Source organism: Mirounga leonina, unplaced genomic scaffold (genome assembly GCF_011800145.1).
Source record: "Mirounga leonina isolate KUSES-001 unplaced genomic scaffold, KU_Mleo_1.0 Mir_107, whole genome shotgun sequence".
NCBI lineage: Eukaryota > Metazoa > Chordata > Mammalia > Carnivora > Phocidae > Mirounga > Mirounga leonina.
This window is the reverse complement of record NW_023270233.1, coordinates 2,531,717-2,553,276: the sequence shown is the minus strand read 5'-3', so window position 1 is coordinate 2,553,276 and position 21,560 is coordinate 2,531,717. Positions and strand designations below refer to the sequence as shown.

At 36.0% G+C, this 21,560-nt stretch overlaps 1 protein-coding gene across 1 annotated transcript in view; it reads left to right on the top strand.

Annotated features, from left to right (window-relative positions):
- LOC118018595 (catenin alpha-3-like) overlaps nt 1-21,560 on the top strand; it is a 1,827,095-nt gene that overhangs the window by 967,226 nt on the left and 838,309 nt on the right. Inside the window, exons 9-10 of the mRNA XM_035017231.1 lie at nt 5,057-5,137; nt 14,474-14,626. Of these exons, the coding sequence (XP_034873122.1) occupies nt 5,057-5,137; nt 14,474-14,626 (234 nt within the window). The remainder of the gene's footprint in view (nt 1-5,056; nt 5,138-14,473; nt 14,627-21,560) is intronic.

Sequence of the window (21,560 nt, the reverse complement as noted above, 5' to 3'; positions counted from 1 at the left end):
TGTAAGAAGTTTCTCTCCCTCAAGGATCATACAGTGTACTGAGAGAGATGCCTTCAGGTAAGCAGTTAACCATAGGGCAAATACTAATGAGTGAGTTCTTCACAAGCCCTTCAGCAATTCCAAAATTGATATCATCATCCTTGTATTGACCTGGTTTTCCCTTTAAAATGACCAGTTCAACACCATTATCTAACCAGTCATACCTGTTGGATGCACACCAGCCTATGTAGTCCTTTTTTCTTTATCTACCCTGAGCATCTGCCAGTCATCATCCTCTCCGGTGTACTCAGTCAGAGTCCTTAAATCTGTTGATTTTCTTCTTCCTGACTGCCAGTGTATTGATTTTAACACCTTTTGTCTTTCTGTATACTCTTGCTGCAACTGTCTAACTCCTCTGCCTGTTTCTGTTTTAAATATCTTTAAATACATTGTGCAGACTCCAGCCATATTGACGTATTTGAATAGTGGTCATTCTGTGTCACTCACTGGCTTAACTTCTGTGATACCCAGTGGTCTATAGGATCAGCCTCATTTCTTAACGTGGCAACAACCTCCAGGATCTGGCTTCCCCTCACACTTTTTATACTAATTACCAAATACTCTTTAAAGACTTTTGCCTTTGCGCAATCTATCTTTGTCCCTTTAGAGTGGCCTTCTCTTTTATCTTTGCTTGGCTGACTCCTACATGTCTTTCAATTCAACTGTTACCTTCTCAAGAATCTTTCCCTCATCCTTAATGGGAGCACTGGCTCCCACTGATCCATGGGTTACCCTGGATACCTCTGTTAAATACTGTGTTTATGTCTGTTTCTAAAATGTGATGTGTGCGTCTCAAAGGCAAGCATTAGGTCTAATGTATCATCAGTCCTTGGTATGGTGCCTGGTATTTAGTAGATAATAAAGATGTATTGAATAGATTGTATTGCATAGAAAATAAAGGGCTCATTAAGGTATCTCATTAATAATTGACGGGTAATTATGGGAGTAGATCATGTGGGCCTTTGAATGCCATGATCAAGAATTTGTTATTAATTCCATCAACAAAGGGAATACACTGAATGGATTTAGAACAAAGAAGGAACATAATTGGACCTTCAGTTGCTTTTTTTTTTTTAAAGATTTTATTTATTTATTTGGGAGGGTAGAAATCACGAGCGGGGGTGGGGGGTCGAGAAAGGCAGAGGGAAAGGGAGAGGGAAGGAGAAGCAGACTCCCTGCTGAGCAGGGAGATGGAGGAGGGGTTTGATCCCAGGACCCTGAGATCATGATCTGAGCCAAAGGCAGACACATAATGGACTGAGCCACCCAGGCACCCCTAGACCTTAAATTTCTTTACTAGAGTAAACACCTTGAGGGTTGGGCTTTTTTTGTTTGTTTCTTGCTCACTATTTTATTCTCAAATAAAATGTGACTTGTGTAGAAGTAGGAACTCATCATATATTTGAATAAACTAAGATGTGTTTTAGAACAGTACTATCTGATATGTCTTTCTGCAATGAGGGAAATATTCTGTGTCTGTGCTATACAATATAGTAACCACTAGTCACATGCAGCTATTGCTCACTTTAAGGAATTGAGGAATTGAATTTTTAATGTTATTTAATTTTAATTAATTTATATTTAAATTTAAAGAGCCACATGTGACTCGTGGCTATTATGTTGGACAACACAGTGTGGACAGTTTTCCCTAGCAGGGTCCCAACAGAAAAAAGATGGAACACTCAAATTAGGATAATTCAAGAAAATTTATTTATAGATAGACTTTTTCCAAATGTGTGGGCAGCTTTAAGGGAACCACAAGAGAGAGTTCAATTAACTGTGGTGTGACATGGGAGCAATGGTGAGACAGAATTGATGGAAAGACTCGTAGTTAAGATTATAAGCCTGGATCACATTGGAATAGCATTTATAATGTGCATTAGTACTTTTAATGAAATTTCACTGAATGAAATCTATGTTCAGAACTGTTCTTTTCAATAAAGTCTTTCCTGACAGTTTATTTACTGATGAGGAATGTGATTGCTTTCCCTATACAGTGCTGTTCTGTGCTGTGTTTTCACAGCATTTTTCCCGCCTGGTATTCCACAGTAAGTGGTACCTTTTCCATTAGCAGGGCTCTGCTGACTTAATGGTGGCTCCTGTCAAGGTTCCTTTAAGAAGCATCCTCTCTTCTGAGCACCTAGAATGTAGGCAGGCTCTGACTGTTATCTGTGGTTATGTTTTAATATCCTGCCCTTTCTATCCCTTACTTCAACATATACAATTCACCTTCAGTCCTAGCTCATTGCTTGATGATTTGTTAAGGCTTTGAAAACAGAAGGAATGAGGGCTTTTAAGCAGGATGGGGCTATTTCTCCTTTATTTATTTTTATGCCATGCAAAAGGAATAAAGAGGCATAAAATGGTTTGACTGAGTGAAATAAATCTGGGTAAATAGAGCAAGGACCCAGTAAAAAGCTGGAGGTGAAAAGAAGAAAGGTGGGGGTGAGGGGATACAGGGAAGGAAGAAGGGAAAACTTTATACTTCCTGTAGTAATAGGGACTATTTATTATTACCTAGAGAACAAAATGTCTTTGACCCAATGAAACATCTTAAATTAAGATTAAGCTCTGGGTAGAAATTAAGAAATCATCTTTATAGTCCTTATTTAATCCCATCAGGTTGTCACCTCCTGTCATCCTTTATTAAAGTTTTGTATGCCACTGCTGTTTGTTCTGAGAAGGTTGACATCTTCTAGTTATTCTGATGAATCTCATCACAGAAACTAATGAGTTTTTATTGTCAACACAACAGGAATCTCCTGTATTATTTCTGATGTCCTATGTGAGGGGTGGGGAGGGGGAGGTATCTCTTCATTCTGTCCCACTCCTGACCCCTTTTACTATCTCTGCTTTCATGAAGTTGAAAGAGACATCCAAGAGCTACGCTGCATGAAACTGGAGAATACGGGCTAGGTTCTTTAGGTAAAATTAGAAACTGTCTTATAGCCCATTGTGTATCTGCTTATGCCATTGCCTTCCATGGCTCTGCATTAACTTTTCATAATTTTCTACTGCTGACATGGGTAATGCTGGGTAGGGGCTGTTAGGTAACCACAACTTTCATCTGGTTGATTGCCACCGTTGCTTTTATTGCTCTGACATCTAGAATTTTATTTGTCTCTATTTCTTCCTTCCTCTTATCTCCAGTTCTTTCACTAGATACAGTCTCCATCATGTACACATTGCACACTCATCCTCAAAAAGAAAAAGTGGCAAAAGACTTAGTAGTCCTCTGTTGTTTCCCCCTAGGAGGCATCCAGAAATGCATGCAACCAATATTATTGGAATTTAGTAGACAGAGGCCCATGGATGCCAAACATCCTGCAGTGTATAAGGTGGTCTCAAATGATGGTGATTTTTTTTTTCCATCTTAAATATTAGTAACACCACTGATGAGAAAATCTAGGTATAACTGAGGTTTAGGTGGGTACCAGTGACCTCAGCTAATAGAGGATTTTAGCTGTGCCTTGATGGGTAAATGCTAAAATCTCCTAAAGAATCTAGTATGACACCTTCCTGGCATTTGGTAGGCTCCTAATAAAACTATGTTTGTTCTGAGTTAAGTTGTTCACTTTTGAACTAGTCAACACCATTCAATAAGTCCTCTTCAAGTTACTTTCAGGAATAGAAAAAAAAAAAGCTATACTTGTCAATATCAAGATTCTAACAGTATTGTAGGAGTGATGAACTTGCATAGAAACAAATATTGGGAAATTTTCAAAATGCTATTTGGAACAAGGAAAGGTGAGAGTTTACTCTTGAGGAGAGTTGGTGGGGGGAACTCTTTGTGGAAACCATTGAGGAAGAGGTAGGATTTTAGCAGCAGCTTATTTTGCAGACACTTGCTGAAGTCAAGAGTACATTATATATAAGAACTTGGGGGAAGAGATAGACATGTGTGGAAATATTGTTACTGGGAAGGATAGTACTTGAGATGATGTGACAGAAGATGGAACTAAAAGGTTGGGATAGAGTATATAGATGGTCTTGAACTTCTTGTAAAGAAGTCTCTTCACTTGAAGGTATGGATTTATGTGTGAATGTAGTCATCAGGCATAGTATATGACACACTGCCTAATGGTCTATACTTTACCTCAATTTCCTTCTTCATGGAGTCTGTGCTGTAAACTCCCTCAGTTATCAGCTGCTTAAACTTACCTTCCTGATTTTCAAGGTCTCCTCTCAAGAGCCCTATTCAGTTTATTAATTTAAATGGTAGCAATTTTCTTAGAGGTGAATCGCATAATGATTTTTTTCAATCTTTTTTATACAAGATAGCACTGAAAAAAGTATGATTAGATTCAGTTCAGTTTTCTCCCACAAAAGTAATGTGTAGAAAATACCAACCAAGGTGACTCTCTGCTTAATAGCCTAAAGATTTAGGTTAAGGATATAACAGAAAACTGTTCTGCTTAAAGAAATGCAAAGGTGTTGCACAAATTATCTTAAAGAGCCAAAAACAGCATCCAGTTCCTGCTTGAAACAATTTGTTCTTGGAATATTGTAAGCTAAAATTGTGGTCAACTTTTGCAAATTGTATGAATTTGCACTGCATATTTTATTTGGTGTTTAGCAAAACTCCAATATGGCTCTGCATAACTTACACAATACACCATGAAAATGACTTCAGAAACTCCCACGGAAGTTGACAAATTGGGCGTCTAATGCTTTTAAAGTAATTGCGTGCTTTGAGGTTAAAGAGTCGACTTGTTAAGAATGAAGATCAGAGTTTCTTGGAGAGAATGCTCTGCCGACTGCCACACTGAATGCAACCCAGCCCCATATAAGAAATGTTACAGAAGCTTAATGAAGAAAATAATGTGAGCTTTAATCACCATTCTACTTAGTCTTAAGTGAAGTGCTCATGAATCATATGCAATATCATAGCAGTTTTGAAACCTATTCTTGAATTTTCAAGCTGTTATTTTCAGGAAATTTAGAAAGCAAATTGCTAAGTGATAAAGAGTAATCTGATACCATTGCTTATGCCATTTTTCTTTTTTCTCTTTTGCAGGCTGGAAAAAAGGAAAGGAGTAATACCCTGAATATTGCTATAGACAACATGTGTAAGAAGACAAGAGACCTTCGCAGACAGGTGAGGGAAGAGAGGCATAGAGACAGAAACACCGTACAAAATGAACTTTTTCCCACTGCTAGAATATTTCCTTCTTGTTTTTGTCCTTCTTCAATTAATTTAGAAAACAAAACAAGAGTAAATATGTACCTTCCATATTTACATACCTCAACCATTTTTGTGGCAAACATAAAGTAGAAGAAAGAGCATGTGACTTAATATCAGGCTGAATTACATTCAAATGCTGGCCCTGCCCTCATCAGCTGTGTGATCTCGGGGACAAATTTAATCTTTTTGAGCCTCTCTAAACCTTAAAATGGAATTCATAATACATAATTGGACTGTGAGGATTAAATGAAATGCCTATCAGTGCCTGCTCCCTAGTGACGCCACATGGAGAGCGGGAAGAAGAAGAATTTAATTCTTCTTGGTGAATTTAATCTGTTACATTAGAAACTAGTTTATCATCCATATGCTTATAGCAAACAGCTAGTAATCAGAAATGTACCAATTTGCTCTTTCAGTTATTTTCAGAATGCTTCAAAAATTAGTTGCTGCTTAAGCTAAGGCTACTTTGTAGCCTTAGGTCATCGGTAACATAGGGTTAGGAAGGATTTCATTAGATAATTTAGAAGTCCAGTATTATGCCACAAGTTAGATTATTCCCCCCAGAAATATGAAGACTTAGCTATTTTCAAAGACCTTTGCTTTCCATTATTTTCCACTATATAGTAACCAGAGTTGTTTTTCATGTACAACTTCAACTTGGTCACCATTAACTCATAAAAGAGAAGCAAAAGCTTTTCAACCATAAGCTTTTAATGCAATATATTATTGTAGTTTAATGGGAAGATTTAGTAAAATGGCCTGAGTAATCTTTTAATTCAGAAGTAGATTTGGAAATTGAATAAATAGGGATTCCTCAGCCAGTTAATATTAGCTGTTAAAAAAAAAAAACAATTCTGACGGTCGGGGAAATTCCAATTTCTCAACTTTATGGCCTTAATGTGAATTCTATTTCTACTGTCAGCACTTAGAATCATGGAATGTAAGAGTTGAAAAGAAGTTAGCTCAACTTGTCTTATAATGCAGATGAGAAAGCACGCCTGTGGTGAGGTGGCCTGCCTAAGGAGGAAGGGGCATCGAACCTACACCAGGTCATAACCTACACTAAACTCAGGAACTTTTACCCAAAGCGCCATCCTCCCTCTTCATTGCAGGACTTCTATTCTCAATCTTCTTGAGGATTTCTACTCCATCGGCTCCTCTTGGGACTTGGAAAAGCTGTTCTGTGAGCTATCAACAATGTGTCTTTCATTTCTGTCTCATCCCTCTCTATTGCCTTCAACAAAATGTTAATCTACATTTATACCCCCAAAGCTTTAGGAACCATTAATTAAAAAAAAGTCAAGATAAATCAATCCTTTATGTGTCAGATTACTAGATTTAGCAAATAAAAGCACAAGATACCCAGTTGAATTTGAATTTCAGATTAATAACAAACATGTTTAATTATGTCCCAAATATTGCATGGGACATAATTATATTAAAAAATAGTGTTTTTATATGAGATTTAAATTTGACCAGGCATCTTGTATTTTATTTTGCAATTCTACATGTGTTTTCCCCTCACTAACATCAGTGAGATATAGAAAGAACATGGGGGATTACTAATACTTTTCTTTATAGTAAAGGGATATTACCAGCTTGTAAAAAACTGCTGTGTTCCAGAAGTATGAAAATTCTCTATGGTTTCTATGGGTCAACATATTCATTGTTTTGATTAAGTATTGTTGTTTAACAAAGGACTACAAACAACAGCAACCATTTTATTATGTTTCATGATTCCATGGGTTGGCTGGGGGTCAGCAGGGCCATATTTGTACCCTTGACTTATGGTCTCCCAGGTAGTGGCAGGCAAATGGTGACTGTGTCTGGGTTCAGGGCTGGGTGTTTGAGGCCTCAGTGCTTCTTCTTCCCACTCTCCATATGGTGTCTAATCTCCTAGGACCCCTTCATGCAACTTCTCTCTCCCATAGGGTAGCCTGGATTTCTTGCATGATAGTTCAGGGCTCCAAGAAAGGAGAGATGGAAGCTGCCAGACCTTCTTAATGCTTAAGCTCCAAAGTGACCGGAATGCTATTTCTTCCCCATTCCATAGATAAGAATGGTCATGAATCCTGTCCCAGGTTAAGAGGACCAACAGAACCTCAAGAAGTGATATATGTGTACAGGATGATGTGGTATTGTTAGAAATTTGTCTCTGGAGATATCTGTGGTCTTCAATGTCATTGAGGTAGTTGCTATGGTTTGTTTTCAGTATCCTTATTTGCCCTCCCTAGGACTTCATTTTCCATCCTGATGTTTATACTTTTGCAATAATAAAAACTAGTTTAACAGCAACATGAGTCATCTCCACCTTTTCCTATTCTTGCGATGTTTATCAAGCAGTTTGTTTTAAGCATCTTATATATACTCTTGCACACAGGAAGAAGAAAGTCCCTACCCTTAAAATATTTTTCTTTGGAATATTTAATGTTCATATATTGTTGTAGATCTGTTTTTGTTTGCATGTTTATTTTTAGTAAACAATAATCAGAACACATCTTCTTGCCCATTTATCTAATCTCCTTGTTTACCCATGGCTTGTCCATCAGCAACACAGAAACATTTTGGCTTTGGTTCAGAGAATCATTGAATTTCCATGAGATATTTCTATGAGATACATTGTTTAGACAGATCTATGGGGGGGAGGGGAAGCAAATTACACATTTTGGGACAATAAAATGAAATGACCCAGAAAGTGACTTAGTGTTTATTTCTATGAACCTTATTGCTTTGTGACTTTCTTGCCTGTTATCAGAGAGAACAAAGACAAAAGTCCTTGGCATGGTGTTCCAGGTTGTCTGTGATTTGGCCATGACTTTAATTGACATTATTTGTAATGTTCCTTCTCTTTGACTCTCTCAGTTCCTCCTCCTCACCAAACCACACATTAACCTGTTCTCTGACTAAAGAGTCTACTTACTATTCACCAAATTTTCCATTACCTCCCACCCCCAAAACACATGTGTCTTTGTATATATGGCTTGTTTAACTTGGTGCTTTCCCCACTCCTCTTCTTCCTCCACCTAGCCCCTAATCAACCTGAGGAACTTCAAGACTAATGTAAATGCTACTTTTCCCATGAAACCTTTACCATTATCAGTAGCTGGAATTATTATTTTCTTTCTTTCTGGAGCACTCACGCATGCATAGTTCTTTTATAGTAGTGATCATATTCTGCATGTGTTTTTCTTTTTTAATGGATTTTTTTCTTCCCACTGGATGTCATATCCTTAAAATGATAGTTATAACAACGTCTTTCACTTAGTAGTGCTTTGAAAAGCTCTCTACAAACTCCTTACATTAGTCTTTACGTTATTGATTTTTATTTCTGAAACAAGAAATAATGCCATAGTATTACTATCTCAGTTTCTCAGGTGAGTCAATTTACTGAACATCACTTAGCTAACTGGTAGAGCCAAGGTTTGAACCCAAGTCCACCCAACCCAGCCCAAATTGTAACCACCATGTGAGGGGTCAGGGATAATGGCCTTTTCACCCTCAGAACTTCCAGTGCCTAATAAACTGATTTTACCATCCTAATTTTTTTTCTTCCTTACTATTTATTTTACAAGTTTTTTTTAATTAAAATGTTTTCTTCCTTTAGTCTCCTTCCCCATCACTTATTTGAGAACTGCACACCTATTACAATTCTTAGTAAGGGAGGAAGATTTTTAAACCTCATTTCTTTGTTTAAAAAATTAAAACAATTGAATATATTTCATTTCTACTGTATTATGCAGAGTGAAACACACATTTGATTTCACTAAAGGCAGGTTAAAATTTTTATTTGTGTATATTGAGGAAAAAAATTGCCTATTTTATAAATGCCCAAGTAAGGACTTGAGGTATGTCAAATTAAATAGGGTTCTGATAAAACACAAATAAAACAAAAATTTGGCTGACTTTTTAGTTGCTGAGTTGTTGAATTGCTATATGCATCTCTTCTCCATTTTGGTAGTATCAGTGCCACACTTAGAAAAAAATATGTATGTCCTTATACCTCCCCTTCATCATCCTCATAATGAAATAATATTAGCAATCCAGGGCACCTGGGTGACTCAGTAGGTTAAGCATCTTCCTTTGGCTCAGGTCATGATCCCAGGGTCCTTGGATGGAGTCCCACATCAGGATCCCTGCTCAGTGGAGAGTCTGCTTCTCCCTCTGCCCCTCCCTCCCCTGCTCGTGCTCTCTCTCTCTCTCACACACAAAAATAAATAAATAAAATCTTTAAAAAAAATATTAACAATCCATAAGATACAAGTATCATTAAGTTGACACGGTAGGTATACGTTGAATTAATTATTAGGTGATTTAGTTGCTAATAGTCAATTGAGTTGTGACAGTCACATTTTGCTATTTGACTTAAAATTACAATGGCATTAATATACACATGTATAATTTTTTTCTAGTTCCCTGAGGACAGTTCTTTTCTGAGACACTTTCTTTTCTTTCCATTCCTCTTCCCTCACAATTTCATTCTTTCTATTCTCTTATATAGTGGTGGTGGCGGCAGTGCTATCTTATAGTTTTCACATACAGCTTTCACTTTTGGGTTTCAATTGTAGAGAAATATATTATTTTATTTGAGATCCCAAACCACTTACATCAGTGGGAAATAGAAAAATTGATGTCTCAAAGCCTGTTATTAAACCATAGTGAGAAAAGATGGAAAACCCCTCAGTTTGATTTTGTGCCTGACATCTTTTATGCCTGGCCACAAACAGATACTTATTGAAAATACATACGTCTAACTCCTATTGGCCTCCCACTAACTTCAGATTTTAGTGCTGCAGCTTCTAAAGTTGTCCTGTTTTTACACTGGCATGTTGGATTCTTCTTTAAAGTTTTTTGTATATCACTCAAGTGAAAGGAAGGAGTTGTTCCATTGGGTGGGAAAATAATATGAAAATTAATAAGATAGAGGCTTCTTACATATTATACACAGGTATAGGTGAGTGTACAATTTAAATGAAAAAAAATCCCATATGTCAGAATGTGCCAGAACATATAAAGAAAACTACTTAGCATAGCATTTGAAGCATTCCATATCTTGTCCCTATATGCATTTCTAGTCCTCTCTCATAATAATTCCTCTTTCAACGTCAGTACAGGGGATGACAGAATCAAATTCAGTAGTGTGCAAAGCAGAAGTGGTAAAGTATGATCATCAATGGGTAGTTTATATAAAATATCAGAGTCTGTTACTTGGTACATGATCAAACAACATTATCACCAGACAAATGTGTCTATTTTATATTAGATTCCCCTGAAAGCAGTTCCTAAGACCAGAGCCTTAGCGCAGGTAGTTTATTTAAGAGACAATTCCAAAAAGCATGTGTAAGAGAACATGCTTTTTGGAATTGTGGAAGAGAACAGGCAGGGAAGGAGGAAAAAATATGCTATTTGGGGTTCCTACTGTAGGCAGCAGGAACTTAAGGATCTCTGAGAAGGGACGGAATGTCTCCCAGAATTGTCTAACCAGTGGATAGAGACCAGGAATTTTGTCTGGCAGCTCCCATCTCCACTGATTGATAGTTGTTCTCAGTGGTGTTCCCTCTTCAGAACTTCCGGGCTGTCTGTGCTTGGGCTGAGACTCTCACAGAGACTTGGAGCAGGCCCTAAGAAAGAATAACAAGGAGAAGCATGGAATGCATTCGAGGTGGGATGTCTTGAAAGGATAAGGAACTGTTCCCTTACAGCAACAGCTGAAATCAGAGACTGGTCCAGTGGTTGAGACATCATCTTTTAATCTTTTTGTCTTATTTTGTTCATTTTACCTGAAATGCTTTCCATTACCTCTACTGTACCTAAGAAATCCTGTTTCAATCCTTACTCTATCACTGTGTTCTAGTCACACTAAATTCATGTGATGTCTTGAGGATCCCTTTATTTATTTATTTATTTGTTTATAGCTTATGATAGTCTTTATTCTACAATGCTATGCTTTCCATTTCCCAACCCCTACTCTTAACAGGTAATTCAGCTTTTAAAATGGAATACATATGTCTCATCTTTACAGAAGGCTTTTTAACCGTAACAATCCAAGTTAATTGTTTCTTATTTATTTATGCTTCTTTTAAGATACTCATCAAACTCTTTTTGCACCTCTCACTCCCTAATATTACCCTGTCTTTGTTATCCTGACATTCCCAGGTTGCTTAGAATGGTGCCTTGCCCTTAGAGAGAAAGCTCAAAGTGCATTTGTTAAACTGAATGAATATACAGCTATAGGAAAGAAGATTCATTTTGCTCATTATATTTGAATTATAGTATGTCAGGTAATTCTGGCCCATTTTCCAACAGAATTTTGAAAGCATTGGCATAAAACTTATTTGTAAACTCATTTTTCAGTCCTTATGTCTTGTCTTACTGAACATAATATCACATGTCCATCGTACACCTTTTCTCATTTACTGTGTTTTGTACTTAGCAACATGTCTTAGTATAAAGTTAAAAAAAAATGTGTTTCTAACATGGTTTAATTAAAAAAATTAATTTAGCCAAAGCATTTATTTATTTATTTATTTATTTATTTATTTATTTATTTATTTATTTATAATAGTAAATTAGCTGTACCTCAAGCCTCACCTTTGCAACATGTTTTAGCACTTCTGTATGGAATGAAGGATTGAATGAATAGCAGTGAAAACATAGCTGAAAACCTTGGAAAGAAAAAAAAGAACAGGGGAGTAAATACCATTAAAATAAAGGGAAGACAAATGGTAGTACCACAGAGGGGAAATGCACAGACCAAAGCAAATGTATCCACTGCTGTGAGATTGCTGTAACTATTCAAATATTTACAAACATTGGAACAGTGTGGGACAATACTTACTATCTCTCTAGATTTTTCTATGTGACAAAGCAAAATGTATTTTTTTAAAAGCACAAGAGAAGGGTCTAACTTTCTGGGTATAGTTGTAGATGGGAACATACATCAAAGTCTTTTATATGAGAAACAATCACTTTTCAAACCTGTGTCTCAATGTGGTTAATACCAAGTCTTGCATCTTCATGTAATAAACAAATTACTAGAAATAGGAGTTTATTCTCACTGTCTCCACCCCCACTCATCTCCCATTCATTCTTCAAACTATTGCAATAGGACTCCGGCTTCTACTTTTCCACTCAGACTTCTCTCACTAAGTTAATCAATGCCTCTTAGTGGTCAAATCCATTAGACAAGTCTTAGTTCATTTTATTTAATTTACCTTTAAAATTAGACTCCGAAACTCATTATATTTTTGAAATTTCTTTGCTGTCAGTTTCCTGATTTTTCCCTTATTGTAACATTTAATGACTTTCACTTCTCTGTTAGATTGTAGGGACCATGCATTTCCATCTTGCTATATTTTATAATAGCTTGCTCTTGGTAGAAAGGTAAGGAAATGATGTTTAGAAATAATTGTTGAATGGAATCAAATACACAGAAAAGAAGATTCAACAAGTCCATAATATGGGTACTATAATTGCATCTGGTACATAAGTTCATTTGGAGAGAGCATTGACGTAGATTTATTTGAAAGTTTCTCTTTTAGTTGTTGGTCATTTGCTCTCTTTGTTTTTGACCATCATCTCAGTCTCTTTTTAGATCCTACTCTTCCATCTGCGTGATTCCCATATATGGTAATATTTCCTAAGATTTTATTCTTGGACATCTCCTCACTGTGCATGATCCTATCTGCCTCCTTGGTTTGAATTACCTCCCATATGTATGTTGGCTATTAATTGCATATCTTTAGTGCAGATCTCCTCTTAGCCCTCCTTCTATATATCCTAGTTATAAATGAAAGAAAAAAGAACAAAAGGGAGGGATGATAATTGAAAACTGTTCCCCCTCTGAGATTCCTTCTACTTTTACGTATTTGGAACTAGCATAACTTGTAGTTCCCAGCTCAAGTCCTAACTTGTGATTCGTTGCCTGACTTCTCTGGTTCACTCTTTATGGACATCAAATACATTGTTCATTCACTCAAGGTCTTCCCTTGCCTTGTAACTCCTTAGCACTCTGCACTCTGTCTTAGTAAGTGCTCAGACAATATTAATTAGTTGCTATTAGTGATCTGCCTTTCTGCATGCTAAGCAGATTCTTTCCTTGGGGATTTCCCATAGCCTTTGTGAAATTGTTAGAAGCCAGAAAATCTCACAGTTCTTTTGCCTAAGATGTAACATCTTAGGCGGAGGTATTTTTTTTATCCCAGAAATCTATAATTATTATGGATTTATTATCCTATAAATATTATAGGAAGATGGTGTTTTTTTTTTTTTTTAATGCAGCTACAGTAGCATTCTCATGTAATCCAAAACTAGGGTAATTGTCTATTGGTTTTAAAAAATGCTCTAAAACATAATTTTCACAGAAGGCAAATTATACATTTCTTGTCTGATAGCTACTCATCTCTTTGTTTTATTGTGCAGAGGTTATTAAATTAAATAAGGAGGTTGACTAAAAATTAGAGAGCCACTCATAGTCATTGACACTGTTGGATGAAACTTTTTAAGATACTGTGATCCTTTAGGACTCAATATTACATAAATACAATGCATTAATTTTCCAATGCAGTGTCAAATTTCAGAAAATATCTGCTGAATAAAGTAATTGCCTGATTGTCATTTATGAGCTTACACATAATCTAATTTAAAAGAACTAATTGTAGCAGAATGTTATACTTGTTTAATAATTTAAGGTGTAAGGGCAAGAATAATTAATGCAGATGAAGAAAATTGGACATCAAACTCATTTATTATTCTCCTTGCTCTATTAATCTGTTATCAACTGGCATAATCGGTGATCTAACTTGGTTTAATTACCATGAAGACTACAATTTAGCTAATCAAAATTTATCATCACTTCCTCCAACAAAGTAGAAAACATTTCATAATTTTGTAATTATGAAAATACATGATGTACAATGTTGTTTGTACACATGCATAAACATTACAATAGTACAATTTCTTTGAGGGAAAATGGAGTATTATCATTTATAATCTGACCTCTGGGCTAGATATAATTTAAGAAAAAAATAGTGCATTTTGAGAGCAAGAGAGCTATTGCTCAATGATTATTTTTCCTTGGATATTTTGTTTGTTTTAACTTTGTAAGTGACATTCATACACAGTCTTAAATATTAGTTCAGAGATTGTGTAAAAATGTGTAAGATCAATTTTGTAACTACTGAGATTGTAAAAACAGGAAATAACATGAACAATTCTCTGAAAAAAAAAGTGAATTTTTTTATTTCTCCTCAGCTCCGTAAGGCTATTATAGATCATGTGTCAGACTCCTTTTTGGATACAACAGTCCCACTTTTGGTTCTCATTGAAGCTGCCAAGAATGGCCGAGAAAAGGAAATAAAAGAATATGCTTCAATATTTCGTGAACACACCAGCAGGCTTATAGAGGTAAGCATGCTAGAACTGTAACTACTCTAAATCCAGGAGAATGAAGCTCTCATTCCCCTTTTACAGTTGAATTGTACTCAGATAAAAACTTTTGAAAACTTATTACAAATGAAGCCAAGTTCAGTATTTTTTATGTATATTTTTTAAAAGGTACACACACACACACACACACAAACTTGTTAAGTGCAGATACTTTGTTTTATCTTTACAAAGGTTTTCTTCCTGTTCTAACATGAAAGTATTAAATACTTACCTCATGCCATTTTATTATTTCTCTACCATCTTTTCATGGCTGTATTACTCTGTCAGCCTTTTCAATTATATTCAACCATGTAACGTGACTATAGAAAAAGAATGCCAGATATACAGGGGTAGAAATATCCGGAATAAATAAGTGGGGATAGTAGATTGGTCCATGTCCCAGTAGAGGCAAGAGGAGATGATACAACTATAATTTCTTCATCTTGGAAGCTGGAAGCATGGAAATGCCCCATAATTTGGGGGCAAGGTGGCATATTGCTGAAAGAGCCATAAAATGCTAGACAATTTCTAGGAAACAGATAATAGAACCTATTGTATTATGAGGCTCAGTAAGGCGGCCACAGTATAAGAGAGTCTGAATGGAAGGATTTCTAACACCAGTAAGGTGACAGTACTCACACGGCCAGGAACCGGTAGTGGAAAGGGGAAACTGTGCTTGATTGGATTCATATACCAGAGCCGATCTACTGCTAGGACTCATCAGTATGACTGCACTGTTGTTTATGGCTAGTGTCTGCTCTCATTGGCAGCACCATGCCATACTGATTATTAAATGTTCTGACTGCCACACCTTCATATACTGGCCATGAACTTTGTGGTGAATATGTTTGGGGGCTCAAATTACTTATAAAATCATGTGAGTCAGAAATAGACACCACCTGAATTAGAATCACAGCATTTTATATAACATCTATTAAAATAGAGGACTTTCCCAATGTCTTTAATGTAGATCCACTGGGAAGGAAGTTTCCAATGTAGCTAGCATTTGCACTATAAACTCTCTGGTTCCTAGTCTTCACATTTAGAAAGTGAAAGGAGTTGATAAATAGATAATTACAGATCATTTCAGCCCTAAAACTGACCTACCTCCAACTCTGAAATCTACTTGGAACTTCCCAAGAACTCTGTGAGACCAGGGTAACTGTTATAATTCCCATTGACCTTAGGTGGAAATAAAGGTACAAACCCAGACCAGACTAATTAGAGCCGAAGCTGATTTCCAGGCTTACAATTTTTAACTAATTCATTCAATTATTTACTATATTTCTCATATTATTTATTCCCTCTTGTATTCATTCCTCAAGTATGTATTCAGTCTTCCCCCCAGGAAAATGTTAAAGTAAGAGGCAAAGCAGAAGGAACAAATCATTAAAGGCACCTAACTAAGTGTAGCTCCTGACAATCATAATCATATTTTCTAAAAATATGTTCTCTAAGCTGAAGGCACACCAAATTATGAAAACAGCTTTTTGGTGAAATATTCTGAAAGTAAAAGTTGATTTCTGCTAAAAAAGTTACATCCCTATTCCTATTTCTTAGTTTAGTGTTGCTGTGAAACATAAAACTCCTAAGGTGCTCAGTAAAGAAGGGCTTCTTGATCACAGTTTTTGGGGAAAAATTCTAAAATCTCTTAGAGATTTTACAGTTCTGAGAAATCCATAGATAAGAAGGCCTCTTTAATTTAAGTCAGAATTTCCCCAAATCAGTTTACCTAAGGAGCTCTTCCTTCCATGACACTTATTACTAAAGCTGTGCCTTGAAGGAATGCTTGAGAATGATACCTTAATTTTTTGTGAAATGATGGTTTATTATTATGAAGACAGAGCTCTAATAATGTTTTAAAAATTAAAGGATCTTGAAAATTCCATATTTCACATGAATATTGAAAGAATAAAAGATTTTGTAATTTTGAGCTCCTGGGGGACTGAGAATGAGTTTCATTTAATGTTGAAAGTCCCCTTAATGCATATAATGAGATTATGCGAGCTTTGGAATCACAGTTCTTATTCTTATTCTTATTCTTCGTATTACTTAGAAACTGGCTTAAGTCATTTTCAGTTCCAGTTAGCTTATGCTACATAACACACCATCTCCAAACGTAGTGGCTTAAAACAACCATTTATTATTCTTTCACTGATTTGTAGGTTGACTGGGCAGATGGGCGACTCTCACTTAGGTTCTCTCATGTGATTACTGTCAAATATTGGCTGGGTATGGAGCCCTCGAAAGGTTTGACTGGGCTTGGCATACAAGATGTCACATTCACATGACTGAAAGTGCATGAGAGCTATCAGCTGGGAGCTTAGCCATGGCTCTTCCCTGGAGGACCAATACATGGCCTTTCTATGTGGCTTCAGCTTCTTGCAGAATAGTTGCTGGTTCAGAGATGAGAGATCCCAAAAGCAAGTCAGAGACAGGAAGTAGATACTGATATCCTCTTAAGGCCTGGGCCCAGAAATTGGCAGAATACCACTTCCACTATATATTATTGGAGCCTGACCAAACAGATGGGGAGGCAGAGAGGTGTGAGACTTCACCTCTCAGTGGAAAGAATAGCAAAGTATGTGGCCACCTTTATTCTACTATACTTCTCTTCTCAGGACTTCATTTGCTTTATATAAAGTGAAGGTTAACGAGATAATGTCTAAGGTCACTGTCAGTTTCTAAAATTCTATGATAAATACTTTTTACAATTGAGAGACTTCTAATTTTCTTTTTATTTTTTTTAAAGATTTTATTTTATTTATTTGAGAGAGAGAGAGAGAAAGGGGGAGGGGCATAAGCAGACTCCCCGCTGAGCACGGAGCCCAATGCAGGGCTCGATCTCACAACCCTGAGATCATGACCTGAGCCAAAATCAAGAGAACTGACTGAGCCACCCAGGCGCCCCAAGACTCTAATTTTCTTACAGCTATAGACTTTGGAGAAAATGAAAGTGGTTTTTAAGTATACAGCTTGCCCACTAGGTTGTTTGTATATATATCAAGAAGAAAAAAAAAAAAAAGAACACTGCATTTATCTTCCAGGAAACGTTCTTTGTGAAAGGAGCTATCTAACCAAGGCAACAGAGAAAATCATCATTAATTTACTACAAACGTTGATCCAAAAGTGTCTGTGACAGAGTCCAGGGAAATAGGAGAGCTTAAATATATGTTTCAGAAGACATTGTAAGTTTACTTTGTATAGATTGTTTCCAACCCTCCACCTTTGTTTTCCCTACTCCTCCTCCACCCAGACTACTTAGACTCATCTTATTCCCAAACTGGGTAATTTGACAGAGCAGGACAGAAAATCTTAGATTCTGAATGACTTCAAGGAAAAGCTATTTTCAACATGTCTGGGTTTTGATACCTCAACTGTGTTTGTCAGAGAAATCTAAAATCAGTGAACTTGTTGCAGTAAGACTTGGAAAAGTCCATTTTTAAAGAATTCCTATCAGATCTTTGAAGAAAAACTCCATGTTGTTAAAGGAACACTTTAGATAGTGGTTAAAATTGTAACTTTTACCAAAAAAAAAAAAAAAGAAAGAAAAAAACCCTGGATTTGAACACAAAGAAAAAAAAATTAGGCAACCAAAAGGATTTGGGGTATTGGAGAAAAGAAAGTGGGAATGAGGAGAAGAGTGGCCAGTAAATTGGGCCTGAACTTTCCCATCCTCTAGTGGGGTCATGTCTGAGGTCTCCTGTTATATTATCATGTTTGGTATAAAATGATCATGGGTGAAATGATGGTTATAAAACCCTGGGTAGTGTCAATAACTGGAGAACCTAGATCCTTATGGCTAATTTTGTTTAGTTATGCTGAACTAAGTAATTATTATGCAAAGCTTATCCTACTTTGCACATCCAAGTTACTCTATGTTTTTGGATCCACCAAGCCACAGTAGGGATGAGAAGAAGGAGTCAAAAGGTTGGCATTTTAAAAATCATCTTTACATCGTGATTAGCAATTTAATGACAAATATGCTCATTGAATTATACTCCCCAATATTTGATCTTGCACTGATGGTGAAATAGGGCACCATTAACTCTACTGACTTCCACCAATAATACCTATTAAACAGGAAGTTTAAAATATTGATTTTACCTTAAAATTTAAAGTATTCACTAATTCTAGAGAGTAAGAATTTTATCTGTCGTCACATTGAGCCTATTCTGTTAGCCAAGTCTATGCAGCTAGTACTCCATAAATCTGCACTGAATGAAGGAACACATTCATAACACTAACTCACTTTTGTTTCTCTCTAAAAAGTTAACTTCCAATAACTGGACTTGGGACCATGTCTGAGCCCAGTTACTTGGTAGGGTGCCTTCCTATTCTACTGCACATGAATACTTGAAAATAATTCTTCACAATGATATTAGCAAACACCTTTGCCATCAATTATCAAAAGCAAACACTATAAACTCTACTCCAGATCTCCTGAGGGAATATGGAATATGTCACAATAAGATAACATTTTTAAAGAACTTTGCCCACTTCAGAGATAATAGTTTGTAACTTTAATGTGATAATATAATTGTTATTCAGAAGAATGCCATTGCATTCAATACATGCATTGCTTATTACAATGGCTGCTATTTAATATTTCTTTAAAATTAATTTCTAAAAACTCCACTATTATTCTTGAATCATACTACAATTTGTTCTCAGTGATCAGTTCATGCTGAACACTACATAGTTGCTACAAACTAAAAAGGTAACATCTCCAGTCTATCCCATGGATTTTACCATGTCAATTATCATTAAATATGACAGTGTTAATGATCTAGGCCTGAAGATTTTCTGTGAATTAGAGAAGTTTCTCCATGTGAAAAGCTAGCTTTGTCAGTGCTTTGACTTATTCATCAAAAATTCATCTGTCTTGATGCACCTTATTTTAGTAAGTTTTATGGGAGCCTTTCATCAAAAAGGAAAAAGTGGGTGGACATTTAATTATAATACTTTCCTCCAACCTACAAAGCTGATTGTTCCCACTCACAAAATGGCGAGCCAGATTTAGCAAAGCCCCAGTGCCAAGAGAGAAGGCTGTAGAGGGGACTCTTGCTGTTTGCAAGAAGTGCTTAGATCTCTCAGCTCTACTTCTATCTTTGCTTTTTAACAGAATCCTGTTCGAATGTCACACATTGCTTTAATTGATCATCTGTTATCAAATAAGAATATGCTCAGTTACAAATAAATAAAGCTTTTAGAGTCCCATCTCGTTCTTCCTCCTCCCCCCAAAAAAGAAAAAAATTGAAAAAATAAAAAGAACAAATCCATACTTATACTTGTGCACAAACCAACAACTGTTCTCAGTGAGCATCTTGGCAGCTCTCCTCTTTTGTTGGGGAAGGGATGTTATAGCTAAGTCAGGAATGCTTTTGCTTATATAGAGCACAGGTGTGACTGCCCACTCTCTGGATTAGAAACTGTTCAACATCTTAATCCTCTTTCAGCTAAAGCTCATGATGACCATGATCCTTAAAAACCTAACCTGAATATACAGTGAGTGACCTTTCCATGTTGGAGAGGTTTCTTTATAAATTTCCCATTCATGGTGTTTGGAATGCAGGGAAATGGGGAGTAATACAATTATAGAAAAGTCAGAGCCTTTCCATAGTCAGATGTAGGTATTTTTGAATGAGATATTAGTGTTTTGGAATTAAGAGGAGGGAGAAAACTATATGGGATTAGAGTAGTTTGGGAATTTAGTAGGAAGTAAACAATATAAGTAATATTTACATCAAAACTTGATGACTAGGCAGGAGTTGGATTTGAAAAAACTAGAACTCCAACTTGAGATACAAGTGTGACTAAAGTCACAATGCTCATTCCTATGTTCCAGGAATGTATTAGAAATGAAATCTAGGTCATTAAGTTGGCCGAAGCATGAAATGTGATAAAGGCAATTGATCAATACCCTTGAATATTTGATTGCCAGGGTGAATAGGTTAGATTTCATCTTAAGAACTGGATGATCCAGTAATGTATTTGGAAAGCTGCAGTTGCTTCTCACCACAGAAAAGGACTCAAGGGAAGCCATATTTTAGGAGAGTTTGTGTATGGATTATTTCATATCTGGATATAAAAATTTTCTGACTCCCAATAATTGATTAGAATCTCATGAATATAAACTGGCATTTAAAAAGACTGCATTTAAAGCTTAATTTAATCTTATACATTAAAGAGAGATAAAACTAGATTTAATCATGAACTTGGAACATAAAAGCAAGTGACTCAAGACTTAATGGCATTAGATTGATGCTATCCAATAGAAATAGAAAGCAGAATACAAATATAATTTAAAATTTTCTAGTAGTCACAGTAAAAAAAAAGTAAAAATAAACAGGTGAAACCAATTTTAATAATGTGTTTTATTTAAACCAGTATACCCCAAAATTTATCATTTCAATATGTAATAAATATAAAAACTTTACTGAGGTATCTTATTTTTTTTGTACTAAGTCTTGGAAACTTGGTGTATATTTTACATATGCAGCCTATCTGAATCTAGACTATCCATATTTTTAGTGTACAATAGCCATACATGGCTCGTGGCTATGTCTTAGACATACAGGTCTAGATAGATGATTTGCAAGTTGAAGACAGGAGTATATTCATTCATTCATTCAACAAATATGTCTTTTTTATTTTTATGTTAATCACCATACATTACATCATTAGATTTTGATGTAGTGTTCCATAATTCATTGTTTGTGCATGCTCCATGCAGAACGTGCCCTCTTTAATACCCATCACCAGGCTAACCCATCCCCCCACCCCCTCCCCTCTAGAACCCTCAGTTTGTTTTTCAGAGTCTATTGTCTCTCATGGTTCGTCTCCCCCTCCGATTTCCACCCCCCTTCATTCTTTCCCTTCTGCTATCTTCTCCTTTTTTTTTTTTTTTTTT